Consider the following 18,823-nt stretch of genomic DNA (forward strand, 5'->3'; position numbering starts at 1 on the left):
AAGTCCGTGAACTCAGTCCGCGAACCCAGTATGCGAACTGGCGGAAGTTCTTTTTCCGAGAATTTCTGCTGAGTTTGGAAAACTCAAACGATTAACTTAAGTCCGCGAACTTGTTTGTGAACTTAAGAGGTTATGATCTAAAGATGTGCTCTAAACATGAAACATTAAATTACTAAGGAATGTTTTATGCAAACCGTGGCTATAATGTTCATGAGCCGATTCAATCGAATCGAATCATATTTGTTTCAATTGTGTCTTATGTAGTTACATAAGATCTCATAGAAATTGAACAACTCTTTAACTAGTTCATTAGAGTCAATTGAACTAGTTATGGTGAAGAAGAACAAGGTTGATATGAAATGCTCATAAGGTTAACCTTTTGGGTTACTATGTTGAACTAACATACACGTACACGTTTGGGCATGGTTTTCACAAACCCAGTAAACGTCTACCCAAGTGTGTGTGACAAGCTAAGTTTTCGATCTAATGATTGAGAAATATTAGCTTGAATTTAAATCAGGTTTTCATCTAACGGTGAATATGGATTGTTTTGTACCTAAGGCAAAACCCTGATTTGAAGGCTATATAAAGGATTACATCTAGCATTGTGCAAAACTAATCCCCACACGTCTGTGTGCTACTAGTGCGCCCGCTAGAGTCGATTCTCCTTTAACCTTTGGTTTTCTTCTCTAAAACCAGGTTAACGACTTAAAGACTTCATTGGGATTGTGAAGCCAGACCGATACTACTTTATCGTAGTTGCGTGATCTGATCTTGCATCTTCTATCGTACGAGTACAATCGATTGATTGGCTTGAGATCGTGAGAGTTCTCTCCGATAGGCAAGATAAAGAAGTCACAAACATCTTCGTCTCACTGTTTGTGATTCCTCGACAAACCGCCTGTGTAGTCAGGAAGGATTGTAGAGAGGTGATTGATTAATCTAGGATGTTCTTCGGGAATGTAAGACCGGATTATCAATTGGTTCATGTTCACCTTGATTTTATATCTTAAGACGGAACAAAACCTAGGATTTATCTGTGGGAGGCAGATTTCATTTTGTACCCATAAAACAGTCTGGTATTTGTAATTGTTATCCCTACTAACTTGTTGATGAGTCTAACTCAAAAGTGGAATGTGAAGCAGCCAAAAAAGTGTCGAGATTCTAAACAAGGTTTTGAGGCCAATATGCTAAAAAACAAAGACAATACTCTCATTGGTAAGGTTAATAAAAAGGATTTACGAATAAGGATTCTTCTGGAACAAAAAAGATGAAATGGATATGCAAATTATCTTACTCGAGGCACCATTAAATAAAAATGCCATGAAATTTAAACGTCTACGGGATATCCCTCTTACTCGTTGTAGTATTTATGAATCTGAAAAATTAGCCTTATCAATGGCTTATGAGAAGATTAAGGAGTTAGGAAAGTGATTGCCGATGGTACTCATGATGTCCTAACAAAACCTCCTTGACAACACCACGCTCAAAGTGTCACTACTTTGACAAGGAATGAACAGTGAATTAATACTCTCTGACCAAGAAAAAATTGTCTCTCCAAGAAGGAAAAGTGCTTCTGATAGATATTGTATCAAGCCTACTTAGGGTACACATGGTTGGTTTCGATTCGGTTTTTGCTCAAACCAAAACCGAAACCATTACATTCGGTTTTTGATATTCGAAACCAAAACTGTGTCATTAACCAACGGTTTCGCTTTTTAGTTTTACCATTGGATTCCGGTTTTACCGTCCGGTTTCGATTCCATTATTTTGTCGGTTTCATGTAACTGACAATTAAAAAAAATACACAAAAGAAATAAAAGATTAAAATATAGTTACACAAAAAAAATTACATATAACATTAAATAAAATTAAATATAGACATTTATAGTTTAAATCTACGGATAAAATTAAACATAGTTAATCTAAGATAGATCTAATAGTTGACATTAATTGACATAGTTGACATTAAATTAGATCAACACTAATCGGCTTTACCGTTTGTATTCGGGTCGGCTTTCACATCAAATGAAAACCGAAACCGTTATTCTTGGTTTTTATTTTCTTTCAAATGATTAACAAATGGTTCGGTTCAGTTTTCTTCTAATGGGTTTGGTTTGGTTCGGTTTTATCAGATAACTGTTACCACGTACAACCCTAACGACAGTGGAAGAGAACATCTCTTGGACATATTGGAACTCTAACTACATTCTATCCGCCTGCAACTTCAATATCAATACAACAGATTATAATCTGCCAGAATCTCATCCCACAATTCAGAATTTAACTGAGTTTATAGACTACATAATACATATACAGAACTACAATATGCAAGAAACTGGGTCCCATATAGATAAAGCAGATAGAGATGCATTATGCTTTCGTGCTAATGCCAACTATAACATAATCCAGGTTTGTGGAATGACTCCAGATTAGACGCTGAAGCTATTTTTTCAACACTTCACTTCCATAAGCCCCACAACCAACCCCCATTATTATCAACAGAACAAGGAAATGAGAAAATTACTTCATCCCAACAGAACAAGAAATTAAGGACATCATATTTCAGACAAGACAGTGGACATAACCAGGAAATGACAGCTTCCAAGTAGCTTCCTATATCAACAATGTTGGTCTGTTGTGGGGAGGAGGTTCATATGGTGCAACATCTTTTCACCCACAAGTATATGTTTCAATCAGTGGATCATACTTATCAGGTACTTACCCCTAAAACCTTACCTCAGACTCCCATTTATTATTGACCCATAAGCTATGAAATCATCTCTAAGCTTTTAGCAAACATATTGAAAGCCTTACTAAACACCATTATTTCCCCAACTGAAATGCGCTTATGTTTCTGGTAGGCATATTCAAGACAATGTTATTATAGCCCATGAACTGACTCATATAATGAAGCAGAAAAGAAAGGATTGCTAAGAAGAAATCGGTTGACAGAGTACTTACTAATGAGGAAGCTTGCCTAAGGCGAGAAAAAGTTCTCAATGTCACTCATATTTGGAAGTCCATAAGGACAGCAAATACTAAAGGAATGGGCCAGAATATTGCCATTGACATAGTAAAGGACTTTCTTCTACTGTATTCTGTCAACAAAGATGTTTATGGTCAGACAAAGGTGTATCAAACTCGTTTACAGGTTGTGCTAATGCCAGCAAAGGTCGAAGAAAGCTAGCTCTTGACCGATCTTATTTGTTAGAAACAACAAAGGCCGGCAACCTTCCGCAACAGCAAAGTATCGGGACTGACTTGGTAAATGTGCTATTGTACAGCTCAAGTTTTCAAGGTGCTTGATTTGGCTCTACCTACAAGTGACTACGTACTTTCGACAGCTAAAGAGATATCGGTTGACAGAGTAATTACTATTAATGAGGAAGCGAGCCTAAGGCGAGAAAAGGTTCAATATCACTCATACTTCTGTGTAACCTACTATTCCCTGACAAATCCGGAGAGATAGGTGTTATAAGATATTTCAGATCAAAAACTTTTACTGCTAGCCAAACTCTTTCACTGGTAAATGACATGGGAATACAGTAAATAACAAGCCATGAGAGATAAACAGACAAACATGTTCAGGGTTAAAAGGGATAAAATTGCAATTCAAACATACAGTTCATCACACGGCCAAAACGCATGCTTGTACTTCTGTATCCTAACGGTCTATAGTATTCTACAGATAAAAATGAAAGCCCGTCAAACTAACACTAGGCAACTAAGCACGTTAACGAACAAATAAATGCAAACTCAGATCGTAGTTTTGTCAATATCAACCACCTTGGATTGTTGTCCAGAGACTAAATATTCAAGTTGTCAAACATTAATCAAGGAATCATTAAAGAATCACATCTAAACAACAATGAGAAGAGTAGACACTAGTAATGTAATATATCCAGCTTCTGCAATTTACTGCCAAACACTAATTCAAACGTATACATAAACAGAAGAATATATATTCAAAACATACCAAATTAACTGCAAAAATGCATATCCAGCAAACAGAAAGTGAGGACAAGAGTTCATGAGAATGAGAATGCGAACTTCATAAGAAAGAAACCTGAGTATTGATTTGTGAGTGCAGACCCACGTTCATCTGAGCAACTACGGCTCTGTATACAATAAGATTTATTGTCAAATCTCAAGAACAACACATTCAGCAAACTACTAATGCTGTGACCACTGGATACTTTTGATATCAATCCCTTCTTTAACCACCTGTCTAACAGTAAGTTCCACTGCACGATCAATTTCCTCTTCTGTAGTAAACCTACCAATCCCAAATCTAATCTAAGTATGAGCCGACTAAACCTAGTCTCAAAAGTTCACGCCATGTTAAAGTATCAATGTCACATTCAACAAAGGCAGTTAAATCCAACATACCATTCAGGAGAAGTAACTCAGCTCCTCATAGAATGATGGATAGATAGTGAAGAAGAAGATGACAAAGAAGGCCACGATTGCCATTACAAAGACGCCAAACCTTGCTGTAGTTGAGGTTGTTAAAGATGTTCTGCGACTACCTCCATAAAATCCCCTTCGCTGAGCCTTCTTCTTGTTGTGGACGAACTTCAATATCTTCAACCCAATGACACCAACTAAACCTAGTCCCCAAAGTCCTCCAAACACAACAACCGAATAAGTGATGGGATCGATCCGGTAGAAGTCAGGAGTCACTGCGATGAAAATAGCCAGATACCCAAAGATTATGCATCCGACTGATATACTAGTCAGTGCAGCCAGAACACTTATATGTGAGCGCGACGGATTGTTTACAAACCCACAGAGCACAAGGAGAATACTGGTGGCTGATGTTAGGAAAGCCACAGTGCTAGAAATTGTGTAGGTGGTGTAAAGTACAGGGTGTGTGTACCCTAGGATGGGAGAACCGGAGTAAAGGGCAATGTAAGGAAAAGGCTTTTCCATTGAAATCCTACCCTGTCTACTCTTGTTTTGAAGATCGGAAACTATCTTCTTGAATCCCTCCTCTTCCATTATAATGCCACCCCAACAAGTTAACTGAGTAATTTCTAGCCAGAGTTCCTAAATCTTCGATAAAATTTGTCATGTCTGTCACGTTGACATCCTTGCTAGAGTGGATGCTGACATAAGGTTTCCAATCACCAGTCATGTGGTGCCCAAACATATGCCCAATATAGTAAGCAAACCGAAGAGGATCAGTAAGCGAATCAATCCGACTTTCATCTTGCCACACACCTCCTGGAGGGTTCACTACAGCCTGGCAAGCAATGCCCATGATCAGAGTTGCAACTATTATAATGATATTTACCCTGTCACTCATCCACTGCACATTTCTTACTTCTTTTTCTGGTCTATAGACATCTCCAAACAGCACTCAGTTCCTGTCCTCTTCCGTTACCATATCTAATGCTTTTTTTTTTGGCTCTATGTAATTTTCTAAAGTTGTATCAACACTCAGTCTTCTAAAGTGCAAGAGGTATTTCATGATCTGCAACCAGAAATTTGGTTTTTGCTTGTAAATATAATTATCATTCCTAAATTAAGAAAACAAATAGTAACCAATGAAAATAAAAAATTTAAAGAGTTCAAAAGATTTGTAAATAATTACCTTCAATTTGTTCAATCTGGCCGCTGTGTGCAGCAGTGTGTCCCCATCTGTAACATTATTCCGAGTGTTCAAGACGTTAACATTAGCCAGGGTCGAGAAGTGTTCTACTAACGTTTCAAAGGTTCTCAACCTGCTGCTTTTCCTTATTGAGAAATGTAAGATATCTGTATCGACTGCAGTTGTTGGCAACAGAGCTTTCATGACTGGAACGTCATCGATGTCTATAGCGACGTGGAGAGGAGTTCTCTCATATTCATCTTTAACATTACAGGCAGTTGGATCTGCTATTAACAATAACTTAACAATACCCACATTCCCTGAAATTGATGCTAGATGCAACGGCGTACACCCTATCTTATCTTTTTCCAGTAAAAGAGACTTATCTTCATTAATAATTGCTTTCACTAGTTTAGAATTTCCTTCTGCCACAGCTTTGTGCAGGTGATTTCTCTCAAGACTACCAAATTTATCTTTTAGATTTAATCCATACAAGGGATGGGTTAGACTTCTCCAACTCTCATTGATGAACTCCATGGTGTGTGAGTGTGAGAGATTCTCTGATGAACGAGAAATGAGGTAATTAGGGTTTAGTAAAAAAGTGCGGGAGAAGAAAGGGAAAGTAATGAAGACCAGGGCGGCACAAAACCAACTCAACCCACCAACCCACACCCGTCTGAAATTACCCGCACCCGACCCAATCCACTTAGGAGCGGGTCGACAATGGGTCACAATATCAAAACCCATTGTATGGTGGGTCGACTGTGGGTGACAACTTCCCTCACCCGACCCAACCCACCCACCCACCTACATATTTCTAAATTAATGCCAATCCTTAGATTACATATCCTAGATGAACCACATCCATTAAAGTAGTAATATTAATGCCTAAACCTAATCATCGTTAACTTCTCTTTACTGAAGAGTCTTCAATCAGTTCCCTTCAACGGCAGTCTCAGAGGCTCAGTTTATTTTTTTCACTTTCTCTTCGCTTTGTAAATCAAATCACAGCATCACCAGCAGAAATCAATCAACATCATCACCAACAACCAAAGGTGAGACTAGGAATCATTGTAATTTGTAATTACTAATTAGGGTTTTGTATCCTGAGATTGATTTTGGATTAGATTATTTCGATTGGGTTCTTAATGTAATGTTCATTGTATTTTATGGTGGGTAACCCACCACCCACCCGATCCAACCCACCGTAATGTGGGTCGGATGAAAACGACCCATTGTAATGTTGGGTTGGTTGCGGGTGACAACTTCTGTTACCCACCATCAGTGGGTTGGGTGATGGGTGATGCCAAACCCGACCCAAACCGACCCATGTGCAGCCCTAATGAAGACCAGTCTGAATGGACTAGTCAAAAGAAAAGGCCGCTCAAGTATAACTTAAGCTAACCCCGACTAGGTGTGGTTATAGCCTGTTTGGATTCCCAAAATTGTTCATGTGGATATCTATCTTACAAAAACAAACGGTTTTTGCCCAATCCGATGGTTGTGGATGGGTTTCTATTGCGATCCACGGTCAGCATCTGCTCTTAAAATTGAGAAAGTTGAAAGACAAATCGTGGTTGAGAATCACCCCAGGTTTAACGCCCGCATCCGATCGCTCTGATTCTCCCCTCCGTTATTATCATCTCTGTCCGTTATAAAGTCATTACAATCCTAATTATATCAGCACCAAATCCCCCCAAATGTTTTCCCCTTTGTCATTGTTATCTTCTTCTGTTACAATTTATCCACGATCTTCTCTTCTTACATCCCTCCTCTGATCTTTTTAAGGAAAAAAAATCGAATTTCTATAGAGACGGAGTAATAAGTTTATCAGACGTTACATACAACATCATTTCGATTGCTGCACTATGTAAACCCTAGAAGAGGTCATCTTCTTACCATGTTTCAGTCGCATACTCTCTCAATAATACCAGGTAATGGCCAGTTATTTTCTTATTTAGTTCTTTCAGTGATAGTTTGATTTTTCATTTTGGGTTCCTAATAATTTTATTGATCTATTGTAGTTTGATTTTTCATTTTGGATAATATCCGATATCCCAAAATTGATCATGTGGATATCTATCTTACAAAAACAAACGGTTTTTGCCCAATCCGATGGTTGCGGATGGGTTTTCTATTGCGATCCACGGTCAGCATCTGTTCTCAAAATTGAGAAAGTTGAAAGACAAATCGTGGTTGAAAATCACCCCAGGTTTAACGCCCGCATCCGATCGCTCTGATTCTCCCCTCCGTTATTATCATCTATGTCCGTTATAAAGTCATTACAATCCTAATTATATCAGCACCATCCATCTCAGGTAAAATACTATTGAATGATAATCTTGCTGAGTTTCCATCCTGAGTGACTTTGTTGATGCATAATTTGTATTTGAATTAACTTTTCTTCAATCTGTATTTAATTTGTTGAACTGTTTTCTTATTTATTGGTTGTTTATGCATATCAGTTTTTAGCTGTGATTTTGACTACAAGATATAGTAATCTTTTTTTTTCTTCTAATAGCTATTGATTCTAAATCCATTGTTGTCAGTTTTGATTCTTAAGAAGGGAATTAAGGTTTGCAAATTGGTGCTTTCTGCATTCGTTCTGGTGCTGCTTAACATGTTAAAGGTAATTTCTTTCTACCTCTCTCTGTTGATTATTAAAGGTTAGTGCATTGACATTTTCATTTTTTTGGGGGGTGTCTGATTTTTATAATGAAGCTCGAAAAATTTGTTTATCAGCCATGTAGTTCTCCAAAAGGATGAAAGCAGCGTTGCATGTTTCTCTTAGGTATGTAAAACTTACCCCTTAGTAATTGATGTATATCATGCTCAGGACCAGACTTTCTAATAGACTGGCAGCAGTCTATTTATTTCCTGTGTACAAATCTTTCACCAATAAAATTCAATTATTATACCTTTATTTTTGGAACAATATGAGAATCTACGGGTTACAGATGATAAGCTATGAGCTACAAATATTGATGGATACATTTTTGGTACAAGATCAGAATCTATATGAGTTGTAAATATTCATGGATACGGAAGATAACACTAAAATTATATAGAACGACATGGGATAAACGAGAAACCCAACTAATTATTTGAAATCTATATCCAAGAAGACCAGACCTTCACTATCGTGGCTAGCAGTAACATCAAACCTTCATTCCTCCGAACACATGTGGGAACTTAATTAATAAGCCTACTGTACATTTCTCTTTAATTTGAGTCATGTCAAACCAAGCCTAGGCTGACACCAATACCTATCTATGTACCTCATGAGTGAAGGGTTACGATTGTAAGCTTGCAAGCAAAATTTCCGTCATTTTGAGTAGTTGCAGAAAATGCATATGGTTGCCATGTCATTGAATTTTATGTGTGAACACAAAGATCTGGTATCATCTGAGTATTCACAAATAATATGCGCGCAAACTCATGACAATACAGTAAATAAGTTGCGCCTGAGGGGAATGGATAGGTTATGTCGAATCCTTGACTCAGAGTTCTAATACTCTTCCTCGTCTCATCAACTACAATCATTGTTCTTGGCTCGTACAATAAGATAAATAGTGGATGAAATATAAAATGTACGAACATGATATACCATAAGTATCGAATTGAACATATAAAGTATAAATGCATGAATATAGATGAAACGATTAACTTATATGATTCATCACTCAGATCTCTGTCTACGGGATTGGGTTTTTCATTATATGTATGAAGGTTACAGAAATAGTCGAATGACTTTGAGACCAATATAAGCCTGCGTAGCAGGAGGAACTTCACTTACACTTTATCTATCTCTCTGTCTCTCTCCTATTCTCCTCTCAATGTTTTTCGGCCCTCTCTTCACTTGGGAGAGAGGGGTATTTATAGGGAGGTTATGTGGGGTCCACTTCTGAAGCCCGTTATAACCTTATCCTCTTGTGTTTTGTGCCACTCACGCAGAAGTCTTCGTGTTCTCGGCTGCATCTGCGTGTTCTGTCTGGATAAGCAGTATTATCTGCGCTTCCAATACACGCTGACTGACACGTATGCTGTTTGAGGGTATTTAATGCGGGTAGTTGAGAAGTCTGTCCGAGGTAGACAGTTGTCCTCTGCCCCTGTCTTGTCTGCGTCAGTCTGACTATCCCCAGCCGTAGATCTTAGATCTTTCTGGGGATAGGATAAAGTGACTCTTGGGTTATCCTCCAGTGCTTCGCAGTGTTCTAGTGTTTCTGTCTCCTCGATCCTCTACCGTTGGATCTGGTGGGTGGCGACGCCATCTTGACAAGGCGCGTCTCTTGGCTATCCACATGTGATATCATATCTTGATGCTCTCAGCCGCATGTCCTCCACGTGTGTCTTTGTGGACACGTGGCGGAAGATGAAATGTGTACCTATAATTTGCCCCTTTTCATCCTATTGGGCGGTTAGTCGAAGTGGGAAGAAAAAACGTGTTACTCTCTTCATCTTCTCTTTATTATTTTCCTAGATTTTAGGGCACGTTCCCCACTATTTGCAATAACTTCTTCTTGGGTAGTGGGGCGGTTTTATTTCTCTTTGTATATATATATGAGAAGAAATATGAAAATTCTCTAGTCATAAATTTCATTCCTTCTCTTTCCTCAGAACTTTTATTTTTTGTTCTCTGCTTTTGTTTCCTTGTTATTAATTGTTGATGCTGCTACTGTTGTTTTTGTCTTTGTTGCTGCTGCTGTTGTTGTTCCTTAAAGCTTTTTGCTGTTGTTGTTGTTGTTCCTCGAAGCTTTCTGCTGCTGTTGTTCGTCGAGGCTTTTTTCACGACCCTGATTTTTCCTTTATAGGTAAGTGGATCTACTGTGTTTGATTATCTTTTGATGAAAAATATATTCGTTTTCTGTTGTTGTTATATGTGTTTGTGATGAAGAACATATATATAGATGTGTGTATGATTGCCCATGTTCGTCATTACAAACAGTAATGATATCTTCCTTCGTACATGCTTGCCCCTATTTGTGATTTCCCCTTTTTATTTAGGTTTTGTTCTTATTTTCCATCTGGTTCATGATTATGAAGAACTGGATGAAATTGGGTTTTTTTATTTTCGTTTTGTCTCCAGGGAAATCTGAAACTTGTTTGTGTACTACGCAGACATGGCTGACCGTCCGCGGGTTTCTTATCAAACTCCACCACCTAGTCCGCGTAGATCTCCTCCGCGTAGGGATCCTGATGTTTCTCCGCCTGGTGGAGGTTCGTCTAAATCTTCCCAAGGTGATGCCCGCGTTCATAGGGTTTCGTCTTCTTCTGGTCAGATGCACTTATCTTCTAAGAGGGGTGAGTCGCATAGAGGGAATACGTAGAAGGGGGACCGGCCAAAAGAGGCTCCTAGCTCCCGGTATGCTGTTTCTCGTCCCTTAGTTAATCCGCGTGATGATCCTAAGAGAACGCGGGATGTCCTACCTCTTCGGTCAGTGGCGCCTCCTTCCGCGTCTCATCAACATCCTCTACCTCCCCCTCCAGTGTCTCAACCCAAGGGGAGGTCTTCGAAAGAAGTGGTTTCGAAGACTGATGCATCTAAGGTTCATCCTAAGAGGAAAGCTTCCGAGAGAAACCCTTTGAAGGGTTCTGCGCCTGATACCGTGGAGGAAGAAGATATTTCTCAGGAAATACGTAGCGTCGCTGTTGGGGAGAAGAAAGTGACCTTCAAACATATTGATCTGGAGGTTTTCAAGGAAAAACATGGTCTTCAGATATTCGATGTTCGTTTTTACGCTGTTGATGATGATATTACTTATGAGATGATATCGACATATAAGTTTGATGAATTTCATCTGCTGACCACGGTGGGGGCCTTTGAAGCGGGTCTTATGTTGCCTTTGTACAAGTCTGGGGATTCTTTTTATTATGATGTGCTGGCTGGTCGAGAGGGTTCTTCGAAGAACACACACTGTCGCTCTATTTCCCAACTTCATGGGAATTATCTTCGTGCACTGAGGTAGTGTTATCTTCGGAGCAAAGGAGAGACAATGATGACTCTTTATGTTCCCAATCCTAAGGAAAGGGAGTGATATACGCCTGAGAATTTTAACAAGTCTTTCGGTGACTATGTTAACAGTAGGAATCGTAAACCGTGGAGTGTGAGTCTTCGGAATATTGTCGCTCCTCGTGGTGAGATCCTCCTTCTGAGTGAAGTAAGTGGTGCTAAGGTGAAGTACGACCCGGGTACAGAGAATTCTACTAACAAACTGGTGTTTCCTACTCGTTAGCGGATCAAGCGTGATCATGACTATGAATGGCACGCAACTGTTATTGAGGTTGTTGGTCCCTGGGCTTGGGGGTGGGTTCCAGGTCCGCAAGGATGGCGTCCTACCGCAGATAGCCATATACGTGCGGCTCCTCCTGCTCGTTATGGGAATTTCCTTCCTTGGCATTTGAATTTTTAGGGCATGAATTTCCAATATGCCCTCTATGTTGTTGATGGAGATGACGAAGAGAGTTCCGATGCTGATCTTCAGGCGAAGAATGCTGCGGTTGTCAAGGTAACATTTCCGTATGCCTTGTCCTTTAGTTGAGGCAGTTTTAATTCTTTTCAAAATCAGGGATTTTTATTCTTGTGCCTTGTCTTTTTAGGCAACGAAGAAGAGGAGGATAAATCCCAAGCAGTCCACCACCGCAACAATCGAGGAGGCGGAGGTTTATGAAGAAGTTAACAGTCTTGTGACTGAGCTTGGAGAGGATGAAGATATGTCTGATATGGAAGAGCGTACTGATACATCCCCTCCAGGTCATGATGATGAAGAATTTGTTGAAGGGAATACTACCGTTGGTGGCAGCGGTATTGGTGGTGAAATTAATCCCGCAGGTTGTCATGATACTGGTGCCGAAGCTAATCCTGCGGTTTGCAGTGATGCTGGTGATGATAACACTGGCCTTGGTGATGAGGGTGTTGGTGGTGAAATTCTTTCTATGTCTCAGGAGTTTTCCTTTGGTCGGATTTATTCTGCGGAGGATAGTTTTGACATAAACGCTGCCCTGGGCCTGGCTTCTGAGTTCAACCTGCTTTCCCCAAACGATGATTGGGATGTGCTTGGTAACTCTAACAAGGTGGACGGAAAGGGCAAGGGAGTCGTGGATGCTAGTGATGTTCTAGAGGGGAGCGGTGCTAGAGACCTTCCAGATTTGGATGCGGGAGTAGCCTCGAACTCTTCGGGTGCTAAATTCACGGACATGGGTAAGGCCTCGGTTGGGTCTTCTGGAGATGATTTTCCTCAGTCACTGATCCTTGAGGGTGATGATGTCATCTTAGCTTGGTTTAAAAAGAAGAACTTGATGTTCGTACCCAATCCAGCTCCTGTGGTGGAGGGTGAGAAGAAATCTGATGCCTATACCGGTAAGATGATGCAATTGTCTCCCGAGGACCAGGTTGCAGAAGCGCGGGATAAGAATCTTCGGGCCTTGGAGGCTGCTCTAGTAGTCGACGCTCCCTCGACTGTTGCTGATATGATGGCGTTGGCTAATGGGTATCAGTATGGATTTCCCCAACAGCGGATGTTAGAGGTAAGTTCTCTTATCATTTTTCCTGGTATCAATTTTTAGCAATTTTTAGAGTCAGGGTGTTCTAATCTTCTGATTCGCAGATGATGAGGAGTGAGCATTGCAATCACACGTTGTACCAGTTTTTTAAGGACAAATCCCTTAAGTTGGAGGCTAAGCTTTGTCTTCGGGAAGAGGAGCTTACTGCGGCTGAGACTGTCATTGCTGATAGGGATAGGGAGATATGTGAGTTGAAGAGTCTCCTCAAGGCTAAGGAGCAACAAGGCAAGGAGAAGGAGAAGCTTCGCTTGGATCTTGCTATGGCTCGTAGTGAGTTGGAGGAGGCCAAGAAGAATTCTTCGGCTGTTACAGGTTTGATTATCTGTTCTCTTCCTTGTTGTTGTCCTTTATTGTAATTAGTGTTCTGTCTGAGTCTCCCTCCCCCAACCTATCTTCAGTGGGTCGAGTTCCTGAGTTAGTATGGCTTCGGAAAGAGCGGCAGCGTCAGAAATCTCGCATCGCAGAGTTGGTAGAGAAGATAAAGAGCGAGGCTGATAAGTGGAATGCTCGTGCCAATGAACATAATGCTCTGGCAGAGGAGTGGCGGGTCAGACGAGTCCAAATGATTGATATGCAGAACAAATATAACAATGATCGTCGTTTGTTTAATGGAACATTGTTGTGGACGCGTGATAATCTTCGTGAATCCCGAGAACAGGTCTCATCATTGGAAGCTAAAATCAATCTCTTGGAAGAAGAATTGAAGCTCGTTCTTCTCAGTCTTCTGATGTTAAATATTACATTCAGCGTCTTGCTAGGAAGAGAGATGACTCTAGGGCTGAGGATGGTGCTCTTAGCAAAGCTTTAGCTGCGTCTAGGGCTTATATGGTACGCCAAGCTGAGTCTGAGAGAAATCTTGAAGTAAATATGTATCGGCTCAACAAGGGTCTGGAGGGTTTAAACAATGAGGTTAACCATCTTCGTCACTTGGATTCAATGAAACAGGTAGAATTAGACGCGAGTCAGTACGCCCTTTCAACCCTTCAAGCGGATTATAAGAAGTTGCCAGATGAGTGTGATTTTCTTGATGAAGCCCGTGATGCTGTTGTTAATGAATATGAAATAGCTTCGGCGAGAGTCGAAGGTATATGCTTATATTATCGAGTGTGATTCTGTAATTTCCTGGACCTAACCATCTGCATTTTTCTTTTCCTTGCAGAGCTCCAGGGACAGCTCCGCACTGCAAATGAAGAGCTCGCGGAGGCTCAATCTCAATTAGTGCATCAGGAAAGTCAGATTAATTATCATAAAGTTTTAGCTACAGCAAGGGACGAGGCTGCCCAAGCCGCTTCGAAGGAAGTGAGTCGCCTTTCCTCGTTGTTGTCAAAGGCTGAGATGATGAATACTGTTATTGTGTACAAGGCTCGGTGTCAACTAGTGGAAGAGACTAACAAAATTCTGGATAGCATCGAGTATGATCTTAATACCGAGCATGGCATTATCAAGAGCTATCCGCTCCGTGAGAAACCCCCGCCCCTACATCTGGTTCTTCAGGTCCTTCCTCGGGTGGGAGCGTACCTTCAACGCAGAAGGGGAAGACTGCTAAACCTGCTGGTGGGGTTGAACCATCCAAGTAGATTTTTGTAGAGAGTTGATCTTTGTTGATTATGAGGCTTCGTGAGATTCCTTTTGTATTTTCTTGTTTCCGCGTATCATTGCCAAGCCTGTAATCAACTTTTAATGAATTGATCATTGTTTTAACTTTTATCTGTGTTGTCCGACTTTTTTTTTTAAGATATTGTTATGGTTAATTTGGAATATAACTGAATGTAATTAGGGATAACGAAGTGTTTGAGTGCGAACCCGAAGATATGTGTATCTTCGTGAACGTCTTGAGACCTGTCACCCCGCTGGCTAATCCTGGGCCAGAGGATTCCCAGACGGTGGGGGTCGGGACAGCGTTCTAGGATATGAGTTGTTTGGAATGTACGTTCATTCCGTCAACCCGCTGCCATAAGATTGGTTGGGTATCTTTTTCTGCTGGATGCCTTCCCCATGGTCCTACACTTATAGACGCTGATAGGTGAGTCCCGAAAGATTGTAGGTGACTACTTTCCCCAAGTAAAATAGAACAACAATTAACACCAGTGTTTACGTGGTTCGACAGCAGAGTGTCTACGTCCACGGGTGAAAGAGGGTTAAAGTGTCTATTCAGTTTGTTGAGTTACATTTAGAAGAATTCCATTGATGGAACCTCTGAGGTAGTAAATAGTAAAAAACAGGAGGATGAAGTGTTGACGCGGAGGCTGTATTTACAGGTGTAGGGTTCTCGTGAGGTGTTATATTTACACGCAGTCGTCTTGTTACTATGTTGCTCCATGTATTGTGACTATTTTTTGCCAAAAGTTTGCTTGATTGATAGGTTGAGGTTTGCTATTCCTCTCTCAGAGATAGAAACAGGTCGATCGCAAGCGTCGTTTTCTTCTTCTGGCGCTCTTCACGCAGATGCAGGTCTGCGTTTCCCTCTACGGGTAGTATGGCTTGAGATATTTTGCATTCCATGGGTGTTTGAGGATTTCCCCTTTTAGGTTGCGCAGATAATAAGACCCATTTCCTGCAACATCATGTATGACGAAGGGTCCCCCCCATGTTGGCGCTAATTTTCCCCACTTCTTTTCTCGTTGGTATTGGGGAATGGTCCTCAGCACATACTGCCCTTCTATGAAATTTCTAATCTTAACCCTCTTATTATACTCCCTTGATAGTTTCCTTTGATAATTTTCCATTTTTTGTAGTGCTGCCTCCCTCCTCTCTTCTAGATCATCCAACCTTTCCAACAACATGTCCGCTGTGAGGTTCTTCTCCCATGCTTCAGTCTTCGTAGTTGGCATGATTATTTCTGTTGGGATAATAGCTTCGGATCCATATGTGAGTAAGAATGGGGATTCTCCCGTGGCTGATCTTCGAGTTGTCCTATAAGCCCACAAAACGTTGTGTAGTTGCTCACACCAATGCTTCTTGTATTCGTCCAACTTCTTTTTGAGGATGAGTGCGAGGGTTTTTTTTTTGTGGCTTCTGCCTGACCATTTCTTTGAGGGTAAATTGGTGTTGACTTTTTTCGAATTTTGAAAGTATCGAAGAGTAAGTTGATGTTTTTTCCCTGGAATTGCTTGCCATTGTCAGATACAATCTCAGCTGGTATGCCAAACCTGCAAATGATATTTTGAAAAATGAATGTGAAGACATCTGCGTCTCGAATCCTTGCCAGGGCTTTAGCCTCTACCCATTTGCTGAAATAGTCCGTGGCCACTATCAAGAATCTTCTTTTCCCTGATCCTTCGATTAGGGGACCCACGATGTTTATGCCCCATTTTGAGATGGCCAAGGGATGTCTACTGGGTTCAACATTGTTGCGGGTGCGTGGATTATTTTGGCGAAACGCTGGCATTCTTCGCATCTTCGTGACATTCTTGCAACGTCTCGTATCATTGTTGGCCAGTAATATCCTTGAGTTTTCGCCTTATCTGCTAGGGATCTCATTCCGCTGTGATTTCCTGCGTTGCCGCGGTGTATGTCTTTCAAAATCAAATGTCCTTCGGATATGGATAGGCAACATAATAATGGTTCGAGAAAAGATTTTTTGTACAAAATTTCTTTTCTCATATCATATCTTCCTGCCTTTGACTGTATTTTTCTGGCTTGCTTTAGATCCGAGGGTAGTATTCTTTCTTTTAGGAAAAGATGAATCTCAGATCTCCAATCTTCTTCTTTGCTGAAGTCTTCATCTTGATCTGCCTTAGACATGATGTCGTCTTCTTGGAAATCATCCGCGATGAATTATCTCACGTCATCATCTGCAATATCTTCTTCTGCGTGGTTCCTCTGCTGTGCAGCGCAGAGTTCTTGAATATCAATTGAAGGCTCGTAAATCCTGGTTACTTTGATTGCTTTGACGTCCTCGTTTCTGAGCATCGATGATATGTAGGCCAGGGCATCCGCGTGCCTGAGTTCCTTCCTTGCCAGGTGTCGGAATTTGATGTTTGGGATTTGTGATGCCAGTGTTTGCACCAATTCCATGTATGCTGACAATGTTTTGTCATAAACATTATATTGCAACCCTATTTGTCGAATGACCAGCTGTGAATCGCTTGTCAGACATACGTCAGTTATGCCCGTTTCTATTATCAACTGAAGGGCATGCACCACTGCTTCATATTCAACTATGTTGTTGGTATGCCCCTTGAATTCTAACCTGAAAGCATGTATGATCCTGTCTCCTGTTGGGGTGGTGATTACGATTCCTATCCCCACCCCATCTTTATTTTTCGACCCATCTACGAAGACTTCCCATTGCCTAGGATTTTTTGGTTTCCAAGATGTCTATAGGTTCTTTACCTTCGTCCATTTGTGGTAGTCCTGCTGCCTTTCGTCCTTCGATGATGACTTCTTCGCAGTTATCCAATGGTAAGTCTGCTAGGAAATCTGCTAATACTTGTGACTTCTGAGAGTGTTGTAGATCATGGATGATATTGAATTGATCTAGGTGAGTATTCCATTTTGCAATTCTGCCTACTTTTCCTGCGTTTTTAAGGACTGCTTCTAGCGGAGCTTTGCATGGGACGCGGACGTAGTGAGTCAAAAATTAAGTTCTGAGTTTCAGGGTTGCCATACTAATGCCAAGATGACCTGCTCGATCTTCGTGTAGTTCCTTTCTGCTGCGTTCAGAGTCTTGCTGATGTAATAGATGGGCTGCTCTATCTTCGTGTTGGTTTTAACCAAAACTGCGCTGACTGCATCTTATGTTGCTGCTATGTATAGTGCCAACACTTCATCAGGGTCTGGTTTTTGTAATATATGGATCTCAGCCAGGTATTATTTGATATTTCGAAAAGCTTCCTCGCACTCTGCCGTCCATTCGAATTTGCTTCCTTTTTTGAGAATGTTAAAAAAGTGCTTACATCTATCCGAGGACCTGGATATGAACCTCCCCAGCGCAGCCAGCGAACCATTGAGTTTCTGAACCTCTTTTAAATTCTTTGGGGATGACATTCTTACGATGGCTTCAATTTTAGCTGGATCGACTTCAATGCCCCTCTTCGTCACCAAATATCCAAGGAAATTTCCGGAAGTGACACCAAAAGTGCACTTATCTGGGTTTACCTTCATGTTGTGCACTCTCATTGCTTGGAAAATATCTTTTAGTTCTTGGTGATGATCTTTGCGCAGCTTTCTTTTAACGAGCATATCATCCACATATACTTCCAGCGTACTTCCAATCCATGGTTTGAAAATTGCATCCACCATTCTTTGGTAGGTTGCCCCTGCGTTTCGCAGTCCAAAGGGAATTCTCACATAGCAATAGAGGTCGTGTGGTGTATAGAATGTTGTATGTTGCTGATCTTCTTCTTCTAGAAATAATTTATTATATCCATAGTATCCATCCATGAATGACATTTCTTCGTATCCTTCAACTGCCTCGACAAGTTGGACAATTCTTGGCAGTGGATAGCTATCTTTAGGGAAAACCTTATTGAGGTTGGTGAAGTCGATGCATATCCTTACTCCGCCATTTTTCTTCGGTACGATGACCATGTTAGAGATCCATGTTGGGTACTTAACTTCTTTGATGAATCCTGCGTCCAGTATTTTGCGGAGTTCCACTTCAACTACTCGATGGTATTCTGGAGCTACTTTGCGCACCTTCTGCCTAAAGGGGGGGGGGGGGGG

General features: G+C 40.9%; 1 protein-coding gene across 1 annotated transcript; it reads right to left on the reverse strand.

Annotated features, from left to right (window-relative positions):
* Positions 1 to 3,923: 3,923 nt before the first annotated feature.
* On the reverse strand, positions 3,924 to 6,166 carry LOC113282556 (ankyrin repeat domain-containing protein 2-like). Its single transcript, XM_026531589.1, has 2 exons — positions 5,600 to 6,166; positions 3,924 to 5,479 (listed from the first exon to the last, which is right to left on the reverse strand). Exons 1-2 carry the CDS (start codon positions 6,131 to 6,133, stop codon positions 5,366 to 5,368), a joined length of 648 nt encoding a protein of 215 aa, XP_026387374.1. The 5' UTR covers positions 6,134 to 6,166; the 3' UTR covers positions 3,924 to 5,365.
* Between the last annotated feature and the right edge of the window lie 12,657 nt (positions 6,167 to 18,823).

This window comes from Papaver somniferum, chromosome 5 (assembly GCF_003573695.1).
Source record: "Papaver somniferum cultivar HN1 chromosome 5, ASM357369v1, whole genome shotgun sequence".
Classification (NCBI taxonomy): Eukaryota; Viridiplantae; Streptophyta; class Magnoliopsida; order Ranunculales; family Papaveraceae; genus Papaver; species Papaver somniferum.

What these genes read in the sequence shown, in the direction of transcription:
- LOC113282556 (XM_026531589.1), bottom strand. Translation starts at nt 6,133, where the DNA reads ATGGAGTTCATCAATGAGAGTTGGAGAAGTCTAACCCATCCCTTGTAT. An exon ending in CCAGATTGAACAAATTGAAG is followed by an intron (nt 5,480 to 5,599) that starts GTAATTATTTAC and finishes TTCTGGTTGCAG; the next exon opens with ATCATGAAATACCTCTTGCA.